This window comes from Diabrotica virgifera, chromosome 1 (assembly GCF_917563875.1).
Source record: "Diabrotica virgifera virgifera chromosome 1, PGI_DIABVI_V3a".
Lineage (NCBI taxonomy): Eukaryota > Metazoa > Arthropoda > Insecta > Coleoptera > Chrysomelidae > Diabrotica > Diabrotica virgifera.
In genome coordinates this window covers 111,438,678-111,465,492 of record NC_065443.1, presented here as the reverse complement: position 1 = coordinate 111,465,492, position 26,815 = coordinate 111,438,678, and the positions used below count along the sequence as shown (strand labels likewise).

General features: G+C 33.9%; 1 protein-coding gene across 1 annotated transcript in view; it reads left to right on the top strand.

Annotated features, from left to right (window-relative positions):
- LOC114324276 (F-box-like/WD repeat-containing protein TBL1XR1) overlaps nucleotides 1-26,815 on the top strand; it is a 66,918-nt gene that overhangs the window by 29,389 nt on the left and 10,714 nt on the right. The window contains exons 3-7 of the mRNA XM_028272075.2: nucleotides 9,242-9,525; nucleotides 9,732-9,884; nucleotides 13,203-13,394; nucleotides 14,956-15,182; nucleotides 16,746-16,935. Coding sequence (XP_028127876.1) covers nucleotides 9,242-9,525; nucleotides 9,732-9,884; nucleotides 13,203-13,394; nucleotides 14,956-15,182; nucleotides 16,746-16,935 — 1,046 coding nt within the window. The remainder of the gene's footprint in view (nucleotides 1-9,241; nucleotides 9,526-9,731; nucleotides 9,885-13,202; nucleotides 13,395-14,955; nucleotides 15,183-16,745; nucleotides 16,936-26,815) is intronic.

The window sequence follows — 26,815 nt, the reverse complement described above, 5'->3', positions numbered from 1 at the left end:
TCATTTCTGTAAACCTCGCTATTAAATTGGATTAATAGCTGATAACTGCTTATTACTTTGGGATGAATTTTACGTCTCCAGAAGGGACTATCTATTTTTGAATTGAGGTTTTGTATTTTCTCAGATCTTTTCTGTGCTAGGAGTTTTGACATAAAAACATCACACAAAAATTGCCGTCTAAGATGCAAAGGAGGCTCTGCTGCTTCAATTTCTAAAATATGTGTTGGTGTGCTTTGTATACATCCAAGACAAAGTCGTAAACACTTATTTTTTATTTTTTCCAATATCTCCAATTGAGTTAAATTTGCATTTCCATATAAAATACAACCATAGTCAATCACTGAACGTATTAGTGCTCTATAGAAGATTAGTGATATATTTGGATCGGCTCCCCACTTTGTGTGGCTAAAAGCTCTTAGTATATTTATTGCGTTTTCACATTTTTTTGACAAATGATGAATATGTTCTTTCCAAGAGAGCTTTTGATTTAAAATTATGCCAAGGTATTTAACAGATGTTTTATATGGGAATGTGAAAGGTCCTATATTAATTTGGTTTGGTGGTTGATAACGTCTTCTCGTAAATGAACACATGACTGATTTATCTTGAGAGATGCTGAATCCATTTCTTTGTGACCATTCGGCAATTCTTTCTGTGGCGTTTTCTAATGCATTGATTGAAGCTTCGATCGACTTCTTTTCCGTATAAATGCAAAAGTCGTCTGCGTACTGAAGTATTCTAGTTTCTTCGGTAATAGAACTAGTAACATCAGCAGTGTACAGAATAAACAATAATGGACTTAAAATACTTCCTTGAGGCAATCCAATTGATGTTGATTTGGGCGTACCTATCACTCCATTTATATTTAAATACACTTTTTCTATCACGGTATAACTTCATTAAGTTCGCAATAACCCCTTCTGGAATTCCTATGGCGTATAATTTATCTGTCAATATGTCTAGATTAACTACATCATATGCTCCCTTAATGTCTAAAAATAGGCAGGATATTGAGTTGTTACGAGTAAATGCTAATTGTACATCAGTAACAAATGATGTTGTAACTTCTTGAGTTGAACGTCCTCTTCTGAATGCATATTGGACTGCTGATAATAATTGATTTTTCTCCAGCCAGTGTTCTAACCTGTTTTTAATAAGTCGTTCGTACGTTTTCATTATACAAGACCCCAATGCAATAGGTCTGTAGGAGTCTGCAGAATCTCTAGGTTTATTAGGTTTAAGAATAGGTACTATTAAATATTTTTTCCAATCGTCTGGTATGTTCGACTTGTTTGTATATATACTGTTATAAATGCCTAATAAGCGCTGCTTAGTTATAAATGGAATCTCAGCAATCATTGGGTAATGGATGTTGTCTATTCCGGGAGACGTATTATTTCTTTTCTTACAAGCTTGTTGTAATTCGTTCATTGTGAAAGGTTTATTTAGCATGTGATCATTTGTATAATTATTTTTGAACTCTCTTGGTTTTTCGTTAACCCAATTCGGACAGATTTTACTATGAAAATATTCTGTCCAGTCTCCCCACTCTATTTGATGTCTATTTGCTTGTTTCCTGTTTTTAAATCTGTTTAATTTAGCCCAAACATCTTTCATTGGAGTATTTTTGTTCAAACTTTCACAATACGATTTCCAACTAGCTCTTTTTGCTTCATTTGTAATTCTTTTAACGATCGCATCTTGATTTTGATACTTATTAAGATTATCCAAATTTGGATTCTCTTTATATTTACTAAATAATTGCTTGCGTTTCGTTACTGCATCTTGGCAGTCATTATTCCACCATGGTTTGCATTTTTCCCAAGTATTTCGTTTATTTGTACTCTTTTTTGGTATAGCTACGGTAGCTGCTTCGTTCATATCTTCTAATAATTTGTCATAACTATCGTCAATAACATTCAATGATTTTTCATATAACAAAGTGCTAAATTTTCTCCAGTCTGCCTTGTTAATTTTCCATATTTTATGACTTTTTGTTGGTGGTGGCGTTCCTCTAAGTTGACATTTCATGAGTATTGGCAAATGGTTAGAGCCATGGGGATCTTGAAGTACCTCCCACTGGAATAATTGACTGATATTTTGAGAGCATATAGTAATATCAATAGCACTTTTTCTTTGGCCTGGTCTAGTAACAAGGGTTGGTTCCCCTGTATTTAAAAATACTAGATTTAATGAGTTTATTGCTTCTAACAGGTTTCTTCCTTCAAAATCTTCTAGATCTGATCCAAAAGCCGAATGATGCGAATTAAAATCCCCACCAATTATACATGGTTTTGGTATGCTATTAAAAAAATTAAGAAATTGTGTCAGTGTAACTCTACTCAAAGGTTTTATGTAAACTGAAACAAGATAAACTTCCTTAAATTGACCAATCCGAACACACACACACCTAGCCATAATCTTTTCCATTTGAGGTAAATCTATCTCAGAAAAACTAATTTCATCCTTAATTAAAATTGCTACACCAGCTTTTCCATCTTCTCTATCTAAACGTGAACAATTATAACCTACGAAATTATAATAAATATTTGGTTTAAACCAAGTCTCCGAAAGAAGACCTATATTGACTTTATATTCATGAAGTAAATACTCCAAATTACATTTATTTGAAACTGCCGATCGGCAGTTCCATTGTGTAATAGAAAAGGTTTTGTTCATGTCTGCGAGCTTAATCCCTGTTTATTGAGTCTGTCCTTAATAATATTAACCACTTCAAACTGTTGAACATTTAAAATATTATCCCTATTTAAAGACTTTAATATATCCATAACTAATTCAAATACTAATGTTATCGTTTCTGTTTCTGACATTTCATTCGTTTTAATAATATTCTCTCGGTAAGATTCTTGACTCAAAATACCCCCTTGTAACCTAGCGATTTCAATTGGTTTAGTTATTTTGATTGCTTCATTAATACAAGGATCAGGTGTTTGAGGCCTGGCCCTTTTCGTTGGATTTCTATAGATAGTGTATTTATGGGAATCTATGGGGCTAGACTGCGAAAAACCTGAAGAATATGGAAGAGCAGCTTGACTTGGAAGGAGTGGAAAAGCTTTTTGAGACGCTAATTCTATGGGAAATTGAGGATTTAATGTTTTATTTTCACTAGTAGTTGCATTTGCATATGTTCTATTGGGGATTAATTTAATTGCGTCATTGTATGTTAAATTTTTTTGAGACATAATATCTTTAATAGTTTTTTGCCTCAGATATTCAGGACACAGCTGAAAATTTGTAGTTAAATGATCTCCGTTGCACTGAAGACATTTATTGTTTGGATTTTCCGTGCATTTGGAGGATAAATGTTCACCGTGACATTTGAAACATCTAGACTTACCACGACACTGTCCACCCACGTGCCCGTAACGATGGCAATTGAAACACAAAATTACTTTCTGTACAAATAGTTCGACCGGAATTAATACCTTATTAATAACTACATACTTAGGTAAACTTTGTGCCCTAAAAGTCACAATAATACTTTTAGTTGGAACATATACCGTAGTATTATTCTCAACAATTTTCCTTTTTAATCTTTTGACTTCTACTACTGTAAATTTACAGTGGTAGTCATAGGCTTTAATTTTATTTTTTAACTCCTCATCTGAAATGTCTCTATCAATATCCCTTAAAATACCCTGACGATGAATCATAAATTTAGGTACATAAGCCTCAAGTTTATTTTCAGTAAACCTTTTTGATTTATTTTGATCTACTAAAAAATTGGCCCATTTTGACTCTCCAAAAACTACTTTTACTCGATGTTTTCCTGCCAAATCAATTCTTTTTATTTTATTATCCAGTTCCGGCCAATTTTTTAGTATTATATCACCAACCCTAATCGCATTTAGACGTAAATCACTTTTATTTTCAATTATTACTTCAAAAGGACCTGTGTCAGTTTGTAAATATTTATAGGTAGTTCTAATGTCATTTGTATTTATTTGGGACGAGTTTGACGAAATATGAAGTTGATTTTTACTTACGTTTGAGCTGCTATTGACATTTTTATTAATATTATCGATACCTGAAACCGCTGTTATTTCCATATTATTATTCTGTTCTTCTCTAAACTTGTAAAATTCGTCCTCTCCGGGATCGGGAGGGTCACCGTCACCGTGTCCGCTCATCAAGATTTAATCGCTTCGAACGCTAAAACTGACTTATATTTATATAAAACTTAAACTATAACTAAATTAACGAAACTAAAAAAGAAAATTTAACGGATTTAACTAATAAAAACTGCTAATAAATTTAAATTTTCGAGAGGAACTTTGAAATGCGTCTTTACACTTTGACAGTAGTTTGACGTTGTGTTTTTTCAGAGTTATTTAAAAGATTAAAATTGTTCTGAAAATTCGAATTTCCCGCCAAAAAAATAAAAAAATTTTTTCATATAGACCTTTTTGAAACTTACAACTTTTTTAAATAAAGTTTTTGGCTAGCTCTTGATGCGGCTGAGATAAAAAATAAAAACATAAAAAGCCTAATTAGGCTCTAGGGGGGTCACGTGACTACCTAGGGGCCTAAAAATTTCAGAAAATGAGTTCCTCTATATGTGCTAAAAAGTGGCCTATATGGAATTTAAATTGAGTTGGGGGCACTTTTCACCATCTTACCCGGCTAGGCCCTTTAAAGCCTCCTTTAACTTCATTATGAAATCGGCCGTTATTATACATCCAGGGGATGGAAAATGGGGAAATGTCCCCCCTAACAAGATCCAAAATTAAAGAAAAAATTGTTGAAACATGAAACTTAAACCAAAGACAGACACATGCAACCCCATAAATACGCTAGTTAGGAAAATTAAGGAAACTTAATGCATATAAGTTATTATTAATGTCTATTATGTAGTTTACGTTTACCTTTTTTATGTCTTTTGGTTGGTGTTTCATTGGAAGTTCCCCACCTAAGACAAATTTCCTCTCCCAAGGCAAATTTCTAGACCCGCTACTGTATGGTTGATGAGGATGTTCGGAGGTAAATAAAATTATATAATTACATAAAATGGCCATTATTATCGCAAGTCAAATATAAAACACTGACAGCCATTATAATCTGCCCCGTAAATTTACTTTTCTTTGTAAATTAGATATACTACCAAGAAGTATTTCTATCCATAAGCTTTTATACCTGAGGGATCTTTGAAATAAACATTACACAATTGAAAAGCAAAAGCAGTTTAGGTTAGTTTGTATTGACCACTTGGATTAGTAAGACGTGTAGTTTAGACAGTACAGCTATGCACCGTAAGTTAATTTGAATATTTTTATGTGCCTGTGTGTTGTATTTATATTTCAGAAATATTATGTATAAGCATTCATTTCATGCAGTTGTTTATTATTTATAATGTAGTTTATAATTTAAACTAAGGATTTCCACAGTTTTCACTGTATTCCTTTACTCGCCCGTTCTCTCCAGTTTTTTATGATTTTCTAGTACTACCCTTCCTTCCTGCAGATTTTTTCATCCATTTCATCTCTGAAAGATCTTCGGGGTCTATCTCCCTTCCTTCTTCCTATCGGACTCCACTCTTTTATTCTGTTTATCCAACGTTTTTGGTATTCTCTTCTGACCTGACATATCCGTATCACGTTAATTTCTTTTGTTCTATGTAGTCTATTATAACTAAGTTCATTCCCATTATTTTCTTAATCTCTATGGTATTAATTTATTCTATCTCTTCTTGTAACTCTGCAGCTTCTCCTTAGGAATTCCATCTCTATTGCTCTTATTTTGTTTTTGGTTTTTTATTTATTATCCAATTTCCACACCCATATGTCATTGTGTTATATTGTATTCTTCTTTTTGTTTTTACACTCTAATGCAATTTTTATATGCAGTCTTTTGTTTGTCATAGTCTATTTTTTATATCTTCTTCAGTTATTCCTTTGTTTATTATTTTTGTTGATAAATAAAAGAAATAACAATAGTTTCAATCTATTTATTTTGTACGGAATATAAAAGATGGTGATGATCTCAAGAGCTGAATTTTTGAGTTAAGGTTCTTGGAGAAAATTTTGCTAATTTAAAGTTACATGAAACGGTTTTTTGGCTGATGCATACGTTTATTTATTTACAAATGCAAACTTGGCTGCTATTTACAAGCCAACAGAAAATTTAACTATAGATGAACAGATCTTTCCTTTCCGATAGAGAACGAAATTCACTCAGTATACGCCTTCGAATATGGTATAAAAGTGTGGTGTATATGTGTCAAAGAATTGGTTGATTTCAAAGGATCTGGTCGAAACATAAGTATGGATAGAAATTGAAACTTTCTTCTCCGTGGAACCTCACTCTCGCTGGCACTTAAAAAAAACCAAAGCATATTATATTTTTCAAGATTCTAAAACAACAGAACCGTTGTCAAGTCTTTTTGGCTTTCATGTCTCTTGATCATTTCATTAGCTTTAACAAGTCTCTTGGTAATAGGTCTAGACTATAAGATTTATGGGTTTTCATCGATATTATTGAATGAATAACCTTTACATTAGTAATACCGAGTGCGAGATTTCAGTTTCTCCAGGACTTGTGTTATGGGAAAATTTCGACAAATCACGGGTCAAAGATTTTCGATTTTACACTTGAACATTTATCATTTTGTATTTGTGTAGACATTTACTTATTCGACAATAATAAATAATTTGGGTAAAGAATTTAGAATTTGTGTCTATTTCATTTTAAGCTTTTTCTGGCCATTTTTTAAATATATTATGTACGTTTAACGGTTTAATGGGTAATTGTGATTATTATATCTGGCGCGCGTAGATTTGAATTGTTTTGAAAGTTAAGGCAATTAAGGATTCATTCATTCAAAGTCTTAAATATTTAAGATAAAATTGTATATGTATATGTATTTAAAAGTATAAACGCACTTTTGATTACCTTATAGTTTTATATATTTTATTTACAGTCGGAAAATGAAAGAATACCCATGAACGATCACATCAATCACATATTTTGTATTTGAAAAGATAGTAAAATCCTTTATAAAAGGTATATTTAAAATCCCTAAAAAGAGCTACATCACAATCACATAACTAGTTTTCGACTGGTTTACCAGTCATCATCAGTGCTTACCTAAAATGAATATAACCTGGTAAATAATGCAAAGATTTTAAAAATTTTGTAACGTGGTAGTTCTTCTAAGGACGACAGACTCAGTAAAACACAAGTTAAAAATAAAGTATATATATTAAAGATAATTATATACAGTTTAAAACAAATAAAATAAAATATAATTCCATCTTCTGCAAAGGAAAAAACAATATTAAACTTTATTACAGCCATCCGATCATAACAGCAACATTAAAATAATACGATAAACCATATATACAATAACAATATTGCTACGTTAAATCAACATAGCCTGGAGACTGCATTTCACTACAATGCAGTCACTCGCTACTACCGCCTCCTGCGATAACGATTGTGGCAAGACTCCACGTCACTACGGTGGCGTCTACCTAGGCATAGTTCCACCTCACAAACGGTGCATCTTTGCCAAGCCAGCTAAAGCTCGTTCAGTACGCGAGCATTAGCTGTTGAGCCATAGTTAGTTCAGTACGCTAACCATGACTGATTTTCTCATTCTCCTAGCTCGCCTTAAATATGCTCTCGATGCCCTCTCCTTCGGTTTCCCCCAGCGGTGCTATGAAGAAGGAATGCGCAAACACGGACACTCCATCGGTCGCCTCTGGTAATAGCAGCTCATCGCTTGCCGAGGTATCATATCGTTACAATTTGACTACGGTTAAGAAAAGTTGTAGGTTATACTCACGTGAAGTTTACATGCTAACCACCAAAATTTAACTTTTTGTAAATTATATGATATTTTTTTTTTAATTATATCTTGGTGGTTAGCATGTAAACTTTACGTGAGTATAACCTACAACTTTTCTTAACCGTAGACAAAATTTTAAAATCTTTGCATTATTTTACCAGGTTATATTCATTTCAGGTAAGCACTGATGATGACGGGTAAACCAGTCGAAAACTAGTTATGTGATTGTGATGTAGCCCGTTTTAGGAATTTTAAATACATATACCTTTTATAAAGGATTTTACTATTTTTTGTATTACATGGTATACAGCCAACTACAGGAAAACTTTTTCCTTGTGAATTTTGTATTTGCTGTTTTTTTTTTTCATAATAAGAAACGAGAGAGATAGATTATTAATAATCTGAATAATATGTGATTGATGTGATCGTTCATGGGTATATAAGCAAAAGCATTGTATAAGTAGATGTACTTATGTACTATGTTCTGTAGGGAATACCGTAAAAACAAGTTGAGATTATTTAGTTGTTTTTCTATAAAGAAATGATAGAACATCCAAAAGTATTTAGGTACCTTATTATTTTGTGTGAATCGCAAGCATAGATAAATGTCTTATAATGAAAGGTGAAATACATACTAGGAAATTAAAAAATCCCAATATTTTATTTCTTTGATTGTAACTTGTCTTTTTGGATCCAACAAAAATACCTCATTTACTATTTAAAATCTGTTTTGGTAAAACACTTGTATTTATATTTAAGGTGTATTTATTTTACATTTTCATAGTATTAACATTAAAATCATTATTACACATCATTATACACACATACAATTACACCTTCTGAATTTGAACTCATTTTCAGATATTTGATACATGTAAATCCAATTATACTTCTATAAATCCAATTAACCTACAAATATCAATGAAAGTACAGAATACGACAGAACAAATTAAATAGTGGATAAAAATAACAAAATGAAAGAGGTAGACACACATAATTAAAAACAATAGTATATTGTACAACAAGAGAGAAAAAAGACATATTTCTCACGAGCGCAGAAGTTTGTTGGCACGAGCCGAGGCACGAGGCGAGTGCCGCAAATCAAAACGCAGCAAAACGCAGAATGAAAGACTAAATTATTACCGAGGGCCGAAAGTCCCTTAGAATAAATAAAAAGTTTCTTTTGAATGAGATATTTGAAATTAAAAATAACACTAAATTTTCTCTTAATTTTTCACCCCTGTAACTTATTAAAATAAACATTATAGAAGTTCTCAGGGACTTTCGGCCCTCGCTAATAACGTAATCTTTCATTCTGCGTTTAAATTTTTCAAAAATACTTATTAGTTTTCTCAGGATTCGAAAAAAATGAATCCCCATTGCAGCCGAAAATACGTACCCATCCCCTTAAACAAAAATTTCTGAATGTTTTAGCTGCAGTGGAATCTACACAAAGTGAAACCATGGAAGTGGATGTCACCATTGAGATTCCATCCTCAAAAGCAACAGTACTCCGTGGACATGAATCTGAAGTTTTCATTTGTGCTTGGAATCCCACCATCGACTTGCTGGCCAGTGGATCTGGAGACAGTACAGCTAGAATCTGGGATATGTCAGACAACACAGCCAGTCCTAATCAGCTGGTCCTGAGGCATTGCATACAGAAAGGAGGCACGGAGGTGCCTAGTAATAAGGATGTTACATCGTTAGATTGGAATGTAAGTATATACAGTATTAACCATTTTTTGCTTATTCCTCAAAGTAGTCAAAATAATTATGTTTATGTTCCTTCACTTCAAACTTCTTCCTTGATCAGTTTTGGAATCCTTAACTCTTACTATGATTTGGAAACACTTACCATTGATGTTGTTAATCGTACACTAACGTGGAAGTATCTTTATATAATTTTGTTCTTATTTTTTAGTGTGATGGAAGCTTACTAGCAACAGGAAGTTATGATGGGTATGCGAGAATCTGGACAAGTGATGGTCGTTTAGCAAGAACTTTGGGACAGCATAAAGGGCCAATCTTCGCACTGAAGTGGAACAAAAGAGGCAACTATATTTTATCCGCGGGGGTAAGTTATTTGTAACATTTATTTTTACATCATGGCCATAATCAATAAGCCAATCGCGTCCATTGCTGGACATAGGCCTCCCTCAGTTATTTCCAGTGTTTTCTACACTGGGCCGCTTGTAGCCAGTTTCCCGCTACTCTTTTTATGTCGTCGGTCCATCTAGTTGTTTGTAGTTCTCGGCGTCTTTTATAGTTTCTGGGCCTCCATTCCATGATTCGTCTTGTGCACTGCCCATCTTGTGTTCTAGCTAAGCGCCCCGCCCAGTTTCACTTAAGCGTCGCGATTCTTTCGATGACGTCTTGTACTCCTGATATTTGTCTGATTTGTTTGTTTGTTATGTGGTCTCGAAGGCTCACGTTCAGCATTGCACGTTCCATGGCACATGTAACTCTTTATTCGAGGATTTTTGCGTCAATGCTAAAGTCTCTGCTCCATAAGTTTGTACGGGCAAAACAGATTGGTTATAAACCTTAGAGTATCCTAATCCTAAGAGTACCTACCCGCTACTGCTACCTAGCGGTGGCGGATAGATATTCTTCCACAATCCCAGTGGAAGACAGACTTACTTCAGGGATTCCACCCTGCCCTACGCAAGCCTTGATTTTCTCTCAACTTCTGTGGAGAGAAATCATGTCCCAACCCCATTCCTACCCAATACCCATCCATCATCATCAATCCGTACTCGTCCACTGCTGGACATAGATTTCCCTCAGCTCTTTCCATCTTTCTCTGTTTTGTGCAGCTTGCATCCAGTTGCCGACAATACGCTTCAGATCGTCAGCCCATCTGGTTGCTGGTCGTCCTCTGCTCCGTAGTGCTTCTTCTCGTGACCTCCACTCGACAATACGTTTTGTCCATCGGTTGTCTGACAATCTGGCGACGTGTACTGCCCAATTCCACTTGAGCGACGCGATTCTTTCGACGGCGTCCGTTGTTTTTGTTCTACGACGTATTTCTTCGTTTGGGATTCGGTCCCTCAGGGAAGCACCCAACATCTGGCGCTCCATAGCCCTCTGAGTTATGCGAATATTGTTCACTACCTTTTTTGTGGGTGTTAATGTTTCCGCTCCATAAGTAAGTATAGGGCAATACACACTGCTCAAAAATTTTCCTTTTCAGGCATATGGGTAAGTCTGATTTAAATACATAGCTCAGTTTACCAAACGCTACCCAGCCTAAACCTATGCGACGTGGGAGCTCGCACGTTTGGTTATCTCTTCCCAACCGAATTTCATGTCCCAAGTACTTATAAGATACAGTCTGTTCAATATCCATTCCATCAACAACAATATTAAGATTTAACATCAGATTGGTCATTATTTGGGTCTTATTGATGTTAATCTTTAGTCCGACCTCTAAGGAAGCGTGATATAACTTGTTCAACATTATTATTGCATCATCCATACGATCGGCTATAAGGACGATGTCATCTGCGAATCTCAAATGACTGAGCTTCTCTCCATTTATATTGATACCATATTCGTTCAGATCTGCCTTCTTAAAAGTGTGTTATAAAAGTTTTGTGAATAGCTTTGTTGAGATGGTGTCTCCTTGCCGTACTCCTCTCTGCATACAGAATTTATTAGTTTGTTGATCAGAGAGTCTTACCCACCCAATACCTACCATATCCTACCAATTTCCCAAACCAACTCATCAACCCGCCTGGCAAGCATGGTGTTTAAATGTAAAAACCCCCTCAGTATCATGGCCATACCTTGTTCTAAATAGTAGCTAATCATGAGAATAATAATTTTAACACCTTGGCTGCGTTTAGAGGTATTAGGGAGTTTTTGTTGCTACGTAACGTACGCATCTCCGTATACGTAAAGCCACTAACGTGTCGTAGAGGATGAACGTTAAAATAGGTAGTTTTTGTGACTGCCTTAACGTAACGTAAAGTAATTTTTAAATTCCGTTGACATTAAAAAAATAAAACACAATATACAATTAATATACAAATGTAAAAAAAGATAAATGAATGATGAAATTGTATGGTTTTTATTGCTTCTATTTAAATATAAAAATATTATTTTTCCTTAGGTTAAAATTTTTTTATTTTTGTTTATACCTACTTTTTAGTTGTAAATTATTGTACCTACATCAGAATTCCAGTATAATGTAAATAGTTTGTTCATATTTATTTGAAAATTTTACAGAAATTAGCTCATTTATTTATCAAGTTATTAATTGTGGTGATCACTGTATTTCTTAAATTAATACAAGATTTGTTTGTTTTGCTTTATTAATAGACAACTTGAAAACAATAAAATTTTAAATCTATTATGAAGTTCCAATTTCCAATTACAAACACAGAATAATTTTACTCAAATAGACTAAACCAATAACCAATATAACCTTAAATATTTATAAACGGGTACTGGTAGTACGCTGATGAAATGTTCATTTACTTCATTTGGTAGCCATTGGTAGATAATCGCCAATCGGGCAAGATCCTCGTGTGCATTCGGTGACTTTCGTCTCGATAGGGATGCGTTCTCACGTACGTATCAGAGCGCTACTTTAGGTAATACGCATCGAGATACGGGAGTTCAACCATTAATGCGCAAGCGTATATGTCAAAAAGATGGGTTACGTTTACGTATTTGTGTGCACAAAAACTCCCTATTTATAAATTATTTCCGTTGAGTGTTTTACGAGGCATATATGTCCCGTTTGTATACCACATTTGCCACCCTGTGTTGCCACAAAGGCGACGCAGCCAACCGTTAATCTAATACGAGGTATATTTGTCTCGTTACGCAGCCAAGGTGTTAACTTCATTTCAAATGCTTTTATACTAAGCCGGTGTTTATACTAAGAAAAAAAATCGTGCAATTGTAAAACATCGTAAAAGAAAACTTATTCTACTTCCTCGGATTTTCCCTTCTTAGGGTCGCTTTTCCTTACCCCTTATTGCGAAAGTAATTTTGGTGATTGACTGTCTTGAAAAAGGTAAAACCATAACTAGAAAATATTCTATTAAAGTTAGATGCAAACATTCTTGAAAACAGGCTTAGTTTAAAGAAGAAAAATCATTCACCATTAGGATAATGTACGTAGCCACAAAAGGGTTCTGCTAATGCGTAAATTGAGGGATACGCACTATGAATTGCTGGAACATCCACCCTATTGATTAGATTTGACTCCCATCTATTGTTATATCAAGACGCTGTAGATGGATATCTTTCGGTAATTCAAGAGGAACTACCTCTACCACCATCAGATCCAAATTAAAAGAGATCAGATCCCATAAAAAGGGTTGAGTTTTAAGTGAATATTTTGGTATGATAAATTTTAATCCCTTTAATTTACTTTTAGGTTGATAAAACAACAATAATATGGGATGCGGCCAGTGGACAATGTACACAACAGTTCAGCTTCCATTCTGCACCAGCTTTAGACGTCGATTGGCAAACCAACACTTCATTCGCCAGTTGTTCAACAGATCAGTGTATCCATGTTTGTAAATTGTCGATGGACAAACCCATAAAATCCTTCCAAGGACATACGGTAAGATTCTGCTAATGCTTTTAACCTACAAGAAGATTCTACTAATGCTATTCAGTAAAAAAAACAAATCTTGCTCTGGCTGTGTTAGTGCCGTATACTTGGACTACTTTTCGTTAATAATTAAATTAACGTCTTCTACCGTAGTTTTGAATATTTGTGTTACACTACTCTTAGTATCTGCATATTTAGATAAAATCGACTTCAGCGTAGGTCACTAACTCTTTATTCATATTCTATAAAACCCTGATCTATTTAATTCATTTTCTCTTATTGCCCATTCTAGGTACAGATTAAAGAGTTGTAAAGGAAGGTGGTCTTCTTGTTTTAACACTTGTTTAGTCCTAAAGCTTTTTGAGAGTTTTCTGTAGTATTTTATCTTCATGCTCACGTTACTAATTGTCATTTTTACCAGGTTTATTCATTTTTTGTGTATCTACACTTTGCAGTAGTTTCACTAGACGAGAAACGATCGTGCGCGAATAGCGGAAAAATGTTGCAACTTTCTTAAATAATTCATATTGTCAATTGAAATTGTCAAATTGACGTATATTTCATACCTGTCATTGAAGAAGAAAAATTATATGTTACTCCACAATATTGATATGATATGCAATTATGTATTATATAAAAGTAAATTTATTAATTGTATTTTACTTGCAGTACTGTATTTTAATAATTAATTTTATTTGCTACATACAATTGTTTACCTTTTAATAACATAACCTCAGTCTTACTTTTTCTTCTTATAATTTTTTTGGGCAATGGCCTTGACAATTATCCAGCAACCAGGACCTATATGATTGGCCAATATAATTAAAAGGGCGAAAAAAGTTACCGAGCTATGAAACCAGGTGTCCGTTTTCCGAACTTGCACGGTCCCAATAGGAAACACTGGAAACTGAGTTTCCTTATAGGAAACCACATTGTGACTCTACTTCTTTTCTCCGTACCATGTCTATTACTGAACGTTTGTTATCGTACTGGCCTATCATAATTTTATACACCGCAGCTCTGAAGAGGGACTACGAAGACTAACCAAAGCCACTCACGCAGGTTACTAAGTCATGATGTTCTTCTCCGACCGGGTCCCCTCTTTGCACATATTGTGCCGTGAATAATAAATTGAATGGATCCATATCATCCCGGGTGTCGCATGCCATGGGTAAAATATTCCATTTTTCGTATTTTTACGATTTTCATTACTTCGGTTTATTTTTTAAACGTTGTAATACCTCTTCGACGTTGTAATACCTGTAAAACCAAGGTCAAGCAAAAGAAGTAGAGGCAGACCTCAAACAAGATGAACTGATGACATCAAGCGAATGGCTGGCCACGAATGGAAGCAAAAAACAACTAACAGAAATTAATGGAAACGCCTAAGGGAAGCTTGCATCCGACGATGGATGGAATAGCTGTTGATGATGATGAATACCTCTTCATTTGTCATTCTGTCAACCTCAAAACAGATCCGGACTGGGTTACTTTTAATGGAACTTTTCTTTTTTGGCACTATTTTTGTTTAGTTTAGATTTTGTTTGACAAATATCTGTTTTTCTTTTAGAACGAAGTAAATGCTATCAAATGGGATCCTCAAGGACAACTGTTAGCATCATGTTCCGATGATATGACATTGAAAATATGGTCCATGAAGCAAGATACGTGTGTGCATGATTTACAAGCACATTCAAAGGAAATTTATACGATCAAATGGTCACCAACAGGTCCGGGAACTCATAATCCCAATATGAATCTTATATTAGCGTCTGCAAGTTTTGATTCGACAGTTAGGTAAGTGCAATGTTTTGCTTTAGTTTGAAAAATATTTAATAGAAAGAGTACAGTATAGTCGCGGTGACATATATTTGATACCTTCTTGTTTACAATCGACTGGATTCAGATTTAGTGAGATAAGCGTTTTAGTTAGGAAGCAGGTCGTTAGTAGAGTGTCGACTGTTTTGCATTTAGATTAGAACATTTTGTTCGACATGATGTTATAAAAATAGGAAGGTCCCTGTAAGGTGAAATGTATAAAAATTGTAAAAATTAATTTTGGGACATTCGATATGTCCTGATTTAGTGGTATAAAACCAAAAATAAAAATTTTTAATTACATATTTAATTACAACCAGCTGCCGCACTATATCTTAAATCAGAAACTATCCAAACCTATGGTCTACTCAGTTGCCGAATACTGTGCTCCAGTGTGGTTGACACGACTGATATACAAATCCGACGAGTAGTGCGACAGGGTTGCGTCTTATCACCGCTATTATTTAATCTGTATTTGGAGTCTATATTCAGAGAAGCATTGGACGAGGTCCAAGATGGAATCAAGATTAACGGAACCAGCATAGACAACATCAGGCACGTCGATGATACCGTCCTAATAGCAAGCAACGCACAAGAACTACAGAATATAATAAATAGTTTCCAACTAGTAAACGTTTCCAAAACTAAAATTTTAGTATTCTCAAAGATACCTCTAGTGTCTTGTAGTGCCTCACTCTTTTTACATGGGTTTGGTTGATATAGAGTTGACCTTCTATTGTCTTTTTCTTGCTGACGATCATAAGCTTTGTTTTCTTTACGTTTATATTGAGTCCATATTGTTGACTATAATACGTGATTTTGTTCATGAGGACTTGTAGGTCTTCTAGGTTGGCCGCAAATACTATGGTGTCATCTTCATACCTGATGTTATTTAGCCGGTACCCGTTTAGTAGAATACCTTTTTCAGTTTCGTGCAAAGCTTCGATAAACATTCTTTCAGAGTAAAGATTGAAAATTAGGGGGGACAAAATGCAGCCCTGCCTCACTCGACGCATGATTTTCACATATTCGGTTTGTTCACCGTCAACTCAGGTTTGCAGTCTGATTCCAGTAAAGTTTTCTAATTATTTTCAGATCTTGGTTGTTAACTCCTGCTTCTTTACTTGCATCATCTTTACGTGTTGTACTCGATCAAACGCCTTCTCGTAATCAACCAGACATGCGTATACGTCGCAATTGACGTCTCTGCATCTCTGGAATAAGACTTGTATTGAAAACAAAGACTCTCTCGTACCACCAACATTTATGAACCCGAACTGGTTGGGCGAAATTTGACTTTCACATAGCTTGTAAATTCTCGTATGGATTGCCTTTAGGAACAATTTTAGGAGATGACTCATCAGGCTGATCGTACGGTATTTTTCGCATTTTTTTGACTCCTTGTTTTTTTGGAAGTGCAATAAACTCAGACTTCAGCCATTCTGTTGTTATTTCTCCAGAGTTGTATATGTTGTTGAATATCTTTGTGATTAATTATTTATATTGAAATATTTAGTAATGCTTAATTTTTTATTTTTTCAGGTTATGGGATGTAGAAAGAGGCTTCTGTATTCATAGGTTAACTAAGCATACTGAGCCCGTTTATTCAGTAGCATTCAGTCCAGATGGTAAATTTTTAGCAAGTGGTAGTTTTGACAAATGTGTTCACATTTGGTCGACGCAGTCCGGGCATCTTGTTCATAGTTATAAGGGCACAGGAGGAATATTCGAGGTAATTTTGTTGACACTTATTGTAGATGTAAGACAAGATAGCTACTAAACTAAATATTTAATATAATATGAAACAAATTTTCTAACAAAGTAAAAATGACAGAATAGAAATAATATCCAAAAGATTTAGTTCTTAGAAAAAGTTCTTACAATAATAGCAAGTTGCAAAAAATACCAACATTACAAAGAATACATAAGACTACAAAATGTATTCTCATGAAGGGAAAACATATAAAATATGTCGTTACTGTTATATCTGTTTTCATAAAAAATTACAAAACATTATACAATGTTAACATAAGATTAGGTACAATACCCAGTTAGTTTTCATCAAACTTGTTTTTGAAACTATTAGCTATGTATTATTTGAAACTAGTAGCTTCTGCTATGTCATCACTTAAACTGTTCCATTTCTCAAAAACTCGATTAGTTTTGCCTTACAGTAGTTTTAGAAGACTCCTTTTTCAAATGAAAGTTATGACCCTTAGTCTAGCATCTTCGTTGATATTAAAAAAGTTTGAACAATCACAAAAATGCTCCCTAAGAATTCAACAAGAACATCTACTTGTGGATGCCATATCTATATGCCATCGCCTCTTTCTTGTCTGAGTTAATGGAGACACTTGAGCTTTCTTAGTCTGGTTTCATAAAAGGTCATCGGAAATAAGTAGCTTAGTAACTCCTCATTGTACTAGTATTAATGTCTCTTAACAAATGGGGTGACCAAACTGACACTGCATATTCTTGGTGAGTTCTGACATAACTTTTGTAGTTTCAAAAACAACTCTGGACATATTCTGTGAAAAGCTTTCGATGTAAAGTATAAAACAGAGTTCGCTTTACTGACTACTTTTGCTGTTTGAGCAGACCAACTTAATTTTGGTTGACCGTAACACTCGGATCATTAACTTCCAGTACCTATGTCAGAGGAACTACATTCAAAAAATTTGCTATTCGCGGTGTGCAAGTACTTGGAAGGGGAAACGAGAAACGACCCTGCGCGAGTCGCGGAGAAATATTGCAACTATCTTAAATAATTCATATTGTCAATTGAAATTGTCAAATTGACGTATATTTCATACCTTCTGTCAATGAAGCAGAAAAATTATATATTGCTCCACAATATTGATATGATATGCAATTATTATATAAAGGTAAATTTAATTAATTTTATTTTGCTTGCAGTACTGCATTTTAATAACTAATTTTATTTACTACATACAATTGTTGACATTTTCACAACATAACCTGAATCTTATTTTTTCTTCTTATTATTTTTTTGGACTATGGCCTTGACAATTATCCAGTAACCAGGACTAATATAATTGGCCAATATAATTAAAAGTGCGAATTTTAGTATAGAGCGTAGAAATAGGGGTCCCTTTGCCGAACTTGCACGGACCCAATACATGGTGATTGATTAGTGGGGTAAAGCTCAATAGCTCCGCTATAGTAATAGATAGCAATAAAAGTTAATAACAAAAATGTTAGCCACCTTTGAGCTTCACATTACAAAATTAGTTAGAATGTTACAGGGTGTTCGATAACACAGTGGCAGACCAAACTTATGTTTTTTTAAATGGAACACCCTATATTTTATTTTATATTGGAAATCCTGTTAACTTCTCCATCACAAAAATATAAAGGTTTGTAATGTTATACAGGGTATTTACAAAGTTATAACCAATTTTGTATGAAAATCGTAACAAGTTCAACTCCCTGTATAAATAAAAATAAGTACAACAGTAATGGTTTATTAATGCCATATTTTTTTATTTATTGTCAAAATTTTCAAGAATTATTGACATTGCTAATTTTCTTTATATCAAATACAGGGTGAGTCAAAACGCAAGTACATTATTTTCTCAGTAATGTTAAATGGAACACCCTGTATTTTATATCATTATTGAAAAGTAACATTACCGTACTTTAATTTTTATATAACATTCCCTATGCCCAAATTTATTAGTTTTCGAGATATTTTCATTTTTCAGAGAAAATTATTTTAGGTGTTTAAATTGATCTAAATTTTAAGTAAGCCATGACTGAATTGACAATTGACGATTATCGATTATCAATCCGGTAATCAATGTAACACTGTAGCAAATAAAGAAATAAAAAGAATTTATTAGTAATACATTTTACAAACAAAAACACAACCACACCAGGCAACATTTTTGAAACAATTAAAAACTATCTTTTTATGTAAATGCAACAAATAAACAAAGAAAATTAGTAATAAATTTTACAAAAAACACACAAACACAAAATACAACATTTTGTGAAGACAATTAAACACTACTTTTGTATGTAAATGTAACAATGTAACAAATAAAGAACGAAACATAATTTATCAGTAATACATTTTGGAAAAAAACATGTTTGAAAAAATTAGAAGCTACTTTTAATAAAATATTTTTAATATTTAATTACATAAGATGTTCAAAATTATCTCCATAACACATTTATGCACATAACACATTTAGGCGATTGTTAACACATTCTTTAAAAAGAGAGAAACTCAACTTATTACCTACAAAAGTGGACAACATCAATCCCAAATAGACTACTTCATGATAGGGAAAGAAGACATACGTGAATGCAATGACTGCAAGGTAATAGTTAGTGAGACAGTAAGCCAACAACATAAGCTGCTTGTTCTGGACATCGAAGTAAAAAGCGAAACTAAACAAAAATATCGGAGAGGACCACAAAAAATCAAGTGGTGGCTGCTGAAAGATGAGAAAGAAGGTCTATTCAGGAGAAGAATAGTAGAAAAAATATGTTGGAACATGAAAGGAAGCCCTAATACAATTTGGAGAAAAATGGCCAGTAGTATTAGAGAGACTGCTATTGAAATACTTGGGAAAACGTCAGGAAAAAAGTTTGAGGATAAAGAGACTTGGTGGTGGTCAAACGAAGTAAAGTTCTTACGATGTCAGTTGGACCAGTATAAAAACAAAATTCGACACCGATTGTCGGCACCGTTTGTAAAACATAGGCGGCGCAATAGAAATTAATGAGTAAACTTTTATTTTTAAATTATGGTTCAATATTTGTTAAACAGTAATAATGTTGTTAATTGTTCACATTTCTTTATGAAATTGACAGCAAAGATAATTAAAAATACATAATACAAATGAAATTTAACGTGCTCATTAATTTGAGAACTAAAGAAATAATACTACACTTTGAATATACACATAAAATACATGAAAACGAACAACTCGTCTTCCAGTCGAATTGTCTTAATTCATGACTAATGGAGAGATCACTTCTACTACTGTACATGGGACATATTTTTGACAAGTTGAAATATATCACTATCCGTGTGTTCAGAACTTGACTCGACACTTGTTGTGTTTATAACTACCACACCAATATTGGAAAAGAAGTGAAAGGCGCAATTTACACAACAGTTATCAGACCAATAATGACATAAATACGCGGCAGAAACGCGACTTGATACAGAAAGGACAGAAAGAATGCTAGAAACAGCAGAGATAAAATACTTTGCAAAATCGATGGGATATGGGAAGAGCTAGAAGTGCAGATATACGACAGATATGCAAGGTGGACAACATTAATAACTGGGTAAAAAGCAGAAGAGTATAATGGAACAACTACATGAGCCAAATGACAAAAAACAAAGTAGTAAGGACGGCGAGAGACGGTTCCCCAAGTACGGATAGTAAGCTGAAAATTTGTTAATAGCTTAAACGGTGTCTAGTCGGATAAACTGTGATATATGAGAACACTGTAACAGGGGCAGTTTTAATTGAAGAACATGTTAAAAATTTGGAATGGTCAGACTTAAACTCTCCGAACAGAGATTAAACTCTCATGCAAAAATCAGACTGCTATTTATCACCTGTCATAATTCCTGTCATTTGACATATTCTACACGTTCCACTCATTAAAACGCCCATTTGGTGATAAATAGTAGGCTGATTTTTGCATGAGAGTTTAATCTCTGTTCGGAGAGTTTAAATCTGCTCTGTCGGACAAAATACATGTGCCGTTTTCGTGGTCTGGCCGTTCCAAATTTTTAACTTGTTCCACAATTAAAACTTCCCCTGTTCCAGTGTTCCCATATATCAAAGTTTCTCCAACTAGACACCCTTAAGCTATTAAAAGATTTTCAGCTTGCTATTAATCAACTTTTTTTTCATACGCGGGATCCAAAGCTAAGTGGGAAGACCACTAAAACCATGGAATGACAATTTACTGGAGGCACATTGAAAAACAGACAGAGTCATGTCTACACAAGAAGAAGAAGAAGAAGAAGAAGGAAAAGAAGAAGAAGACATTAATATTGGTGACAAAGCAAGATAATATTTTTATTTTACTTGAACATGAGCTACACAATTTTTCCAAATGTCACTTTTGACTTATAAGTATATATATTGTATTAAAACAGAAAATAGTGAAGAATTACAAAGAATGATGGAAGCACTAGATAGTGAATCGACAAAGATGGGACTGAACATCGCTTACCGTAAAACAAAAACCATGACCAATCAACAAGGAGAACCAATAATTACAGTGGCACAAACAAGAATAAAGCAAGTAAAAGAGATATTCTAGGACAAATCACTAAATTAAATAAAAAAAATCAGACCGAAGAAATAAAAAAAAAATAAGATTGGCCTGGGCATCACTCGAAAAACTGTCTTTTATTCTAAAAAAAAAAAATACCCCCAATACCTAAAATCAAGAGTCTTCAATCAATGTACACTCCCTCTCCTCATATATGGCTCTTAGACATGGACACATACAAAGGAAAATATGGAAAAAATAAAAATATGAAACATGAAAAATTCCATTAATTACATTATCCAATCAGCGGACTGAGCAAATTGACGTCATTAAATCTCGCATAATATATGGGACATCCTGTATAAACAATACAGTTATTAAAATTTAAAATTGATCATTAAAAGTATATAATACTTACTTACAAATGCAATTTAATGTGCTTATTCATTTTTTAAGTACTAAAGAAATGAGACAAAAAATGTATTATAAAAATAAAATAATTGTAAGTTATGACGACGACACTGTTTAAATAGTGTTTATATTGCTTGCCGCCTTTGAAACATGAGAAGGTATTTTGACCAGATAACGATATGATTTGAGCCTAAGCACTTCCGAACAATTTAACCAATTACTCTTCAGTATTGCCCAATAAGATAAGTTAGAAAGTAATAAGCCACACCCGCGTCCATGTGGACTAATACAAGGAGTGATCAATTTTAAAGCAAGCAAATGTTTATATGGTTTATCTTTATTTCTATGCTCTTCGTAGAATTACTGACCGGACCCCAAAAATGCTTCTGGTCCAACTGACATCGTAAGAACAGTACAAGGAAAAATAAAAGAGAAGAGAAAATTATATAAAAAGTGGCAAGAAACCAGATCCGACACAGATCTTCAAAACTATATGGTGGCGAAAAAGGAAGCAAAAGTAGCAGTAGCAAAAGCCAAGGCAGAAGCGTATTCAAACCTATACGATCAACTTGATACCTGGGAAGGCGAAACGAAGATATATAAAATAGCCAAACAGAGAGCAAAGAAAGCAAAAGATTTTAATCAGATTAGATGTATCCGAGATGAAAATAATAAAATACTAGTTCACGAAAGGGATGTCAAAAAGAGATGGAGAAAGTACTTTGACAGCTTATTAAATGAAGAATTTGACAGACTAGAGTCAACGGAGAAAGTAGCAGCAATGGTCACCAAAATAACCAACGAGGAAGTGGCTCAAGCGCTTCAAAAAATAAAGAAAGGAAAAGCGGTAGGACCAGATGATATTCCTGGGGAAGTATGGAGAGCATTGGGAGAGACAGGAACAAGGTGGCTAGCAGGTCTATTTAATAAAATTATGGAAGTTGGACAAATGCCAGACGAATGGAGAAGCAGTATACTGGTACCTGTTTACAAAAACAAGGGAGATATACAACAATGTACAAACTACAGGGCTATAAAACTGCTTAGCCACACCATGAAAATATGGGAAAGAGTAATTGATAGACGAATACGTGAAGAGACCGAAATATCCGAGAATCGATTTGGCTTTATGCAGGGTAGATCAACAACAGATGCAATTTTCATTATAAGGCAGTTGATGGAAATATACAGGAGTAAAGAAACAAACGCTCATATGGTATTCATTGATCTTGAGAAAGCATATGATAGAGTTCCTCGAGAGATTCTGTGGTGGGCACTCAATAAGAAAGGAGTCCCTGGTGAATATGTAAAGATTGTGAAGGATATGTATGAGGGAGTAACGACTAGTGTTAGGACAGGTGTGGGAGAGACTGATAAATTTCATGTGAAAGTAGGATTGCACCAAGGCTCTGTGCTTAGTCCGTATTTATTCTCATTAGTTTTGGACCAGATAACAGCGAAACTACAGGGTAACATTCCATGGTGCTTAATGTATGCTGATGATGTCGTGTTAGTAGGAAATAGTGAAAGAGACTTGGAACAAAAACTGGAACAGTGGAGACAAGCTCTGGAGGAAAAAGGTTTAAAACTTAGTAGAACAAAAACAGAGTATTTGGAATGTTCATTTAAAGATGGAGCTACTACAAATAAAATGGTATCTTTGGATGGTGAAATGATTGTGAAAAGCAATAGTTTTAAGTACCTAGGATCGGTATTACAGAGTGATGGAGAAATAGATGGAGATGCATGCAGTAGAATTAGGGCTGGATGGATGAAGTGGAAAGAAGCGAGTGGTGTGTTGTGTGACAGAAAAATTCCAATGAAGCTGAAGGGAAAATTCTATAAAACAGCCATAAGACCGGCTATGATGTACGGAACTGAATGTTGGGCAGTGAAAAAGAAAGAGGAACAACGAATGCATGTGGCGGAAATGAGAATGCTTAGGTGGATGAGTGGAGTGACAAAGAAGGATAAAATTAGAAATGAGTATATTAGGGGAAGTCTAGGTGTGGCACCAATTGATGCCAAAATGAGAGAGCATAGGTTAAGATGGTTTGGTCATGTTCAACGTCGAGACGTTAATCATCCAATACGAAGAGTAGCTGAAGTGCAGATTCCTGGAAGGAGTAAGAGAGGAAGACCAAAGAAGATCTGGGGGGAGACGATAAGGCAGGACATGTTGGTAAAGGGAATTAACATTGATATGACCCAAGATAGAATTGTGTGGAGAAAGGCAATTAGGGAAGCCGACCCCGCATAGGGATAAGGCAAAGAGAATGATGATGATGACATTTATGCACGCCTAAAAACGATCATTGAATGAGCTACTTACTCTACGAAGCATTTGTAAATTAACACATCGAAATACACTTTGTATTCTATTGTTCATCTCATCCCTTGTTGTTGGAGGTATTTTATAAACTTCATTATTAACGTAACCCCAAAAAATTCAGTCCAGTTTATTAAATTCTGGTGATTTGGTTGGCCACGCTACTGGTCCATTGAAAAATGAAAATATCTCGAAAACTAATAAATTTAGAGACAGGGAATGTTATCTAAAAATTAAAGTACGGTATTGGTACTTTTCAATAGTGATATAAAATACAGGGTGTTCCATTTAAAATTACTGAGAAAATAATGTACTTTCGTTTTGACTCACCCTGTATTTGATATAAAGAAAATTAGCAATATCGGTCATTCTTGAAAATTTTGACAATACGTTAAAAAATATGGCATTGCTGGTTTGCTTATTTTTATTTATAGAGTGAGTTGAACACAAACAGAATTTCGAATTTAAAATAAAATATAGGGTGTTCCATTTAAAAAAACATAAGATTGGTCTGCCACTGTGTTATCGAACACCCTGTAACATTCTAACTAATTTTGTAATCTGAAGCTCAAAGGTGGCTAAAATTTTTGTTATTAAGTTTTATTGCTATCTATTACTATAGCGGAGCTATTGAGCTTTACCCTACTAATCAATCACCCTGTATGGCTACTGCACGTGGAACACTCGAGTGATTTTCAACTTTGACCGAAAAAGTTCTTTCAAAGAGGAAGTTTTCTAACCACAATAACAACTCACCAGGCATGCCGTAATGTTCTAGCTTCAGCATTAATTTTTTTATAGATGGCTTATCAAATGCACGGGAAAAATCTATATAAACAGTATAAATCGGCTCATATCGGTCCAAAGATAAGTCCAGTCATTAAGAGATAAAGAGAAGGAGGTTGCTAGTTACAGAACAATTCGGCAGAAATCCGTTTTAAGAGACTGGAATAACATTGTCCTCTAAGCAAAAGGATACTCTTATTTACGAGGGTTGTCGTTTTAGTTTTGCATATAGCCATAAAGACAAAAAATATACAGGGTGTCCCGAAAAGATTGGTCATAAATTATACCACAGATTCTGGGGTCAAAAATAGGTTGATTGAACCTCACTTACCTATATACAATAGTGCACACAAAAAAAGTTACAGCCCTTTGAAGTTACAAAATGAAAATCGATTTTTTTTCATATATCGAAAACTCAGAGATTTTTTATTGAAAATGGACATGTGGGACTCTTATGGTAGCAACATCTTAAAAAAAAAATTAAAGTGAAATTTGTGCACCCCATAAAAATTTTATGAGGGTTTTGTTCCTTTAAACCCCCCCAAACTTTTGTGTACGTTCCAATTAAATTATTATTGTGGCACTATTAGTTAAACACAATGTTTTTAAAACTTTTTTGCCTATTAGTACTTTTTCGATAAGCCAGTGTTTATCGAGATATTTTGAATATTTGTCGAATCCACCACATATTTGTATATGGTTAAGTACGATTGTAGCGACCTGTTAATAAATCTGAAAATTTATTTATAATTTACATTTTTAGGTATATTTTGAAAAAGAAGCCACATCTCGATAAAAGATGACTTATCAAAAAAAGACTAAGAGGCAAAAAAGTTTTAAAAATACTGTGTTTAACTAATGGTACCACAATAATAGTTTAATTAGAACGTACACAAACATTTGGGGGGTTTAAATGAACAAAACCCACTTAAAATTTTTATGTAAACATATTAAAAAAGAAGCCGCATCTCGATAAAAACTGGCTTATCGACAAAATACTAGGAGGCAAAAAAGTTTTAAAAACGTCGTGTTTAACTAATGGTACCACAATAATGAATTAATTGGAACGTACACCAAAATTGTGGGGGATTTAAGGGAACAAAACCCCCATAAAATTTTTATGGGGTGGACGAATTTCATTATAATTTTGTTTTAAGATGTTCCTGCCATAATAATGATACATGTCCATTTTCAACAAAAAATCTCTAATACTTTTCGATATATTGAAAAAAATCGATTTTCATTTTGTAACTTTAAAGGGCTGTAACTTTTTTTATGAGCACATTTGTACTAAGGTAAGTTAGGTTCAATCGAACTATTTTTTACCCCAGAATGTGTGGTATAATTTATGACCAATCTTTTCGGGACACCCTGTATAAATTAAATTGAAAAAGACTTCACACTTCTAAGTAGGTCAAACCGGCAAACAGGTGTATGTTCTCAAAAAAATTTATAGTGTGTAAATTTTTTTTATTAAAATTAGCTGAGTACTTTCAGCACATCACGTGCCATCATCAGAGCTTCGTCCTAAAGCTATAAATCCTTCATAGAAGAGTAATTGCCAAACAACATATTAAAAATGGATAGATGTTGGACTAAGCCTCAGATCTAGGGTGTAAAAACGCTTTACAATTACTAAAATCACATCTAAATTCTTTTTAAAGACAATATGGCTGCGCTACACCATTATATATTCAAGTGAACAGCTGTAGACTACAAAAAAAATTTAGACACTATCAATTTTTTTGAGAACATACACCTATTTGCCGGTTTGACCCAAAATATATACAGGGTGTTTCATTAATAATTGTCCATA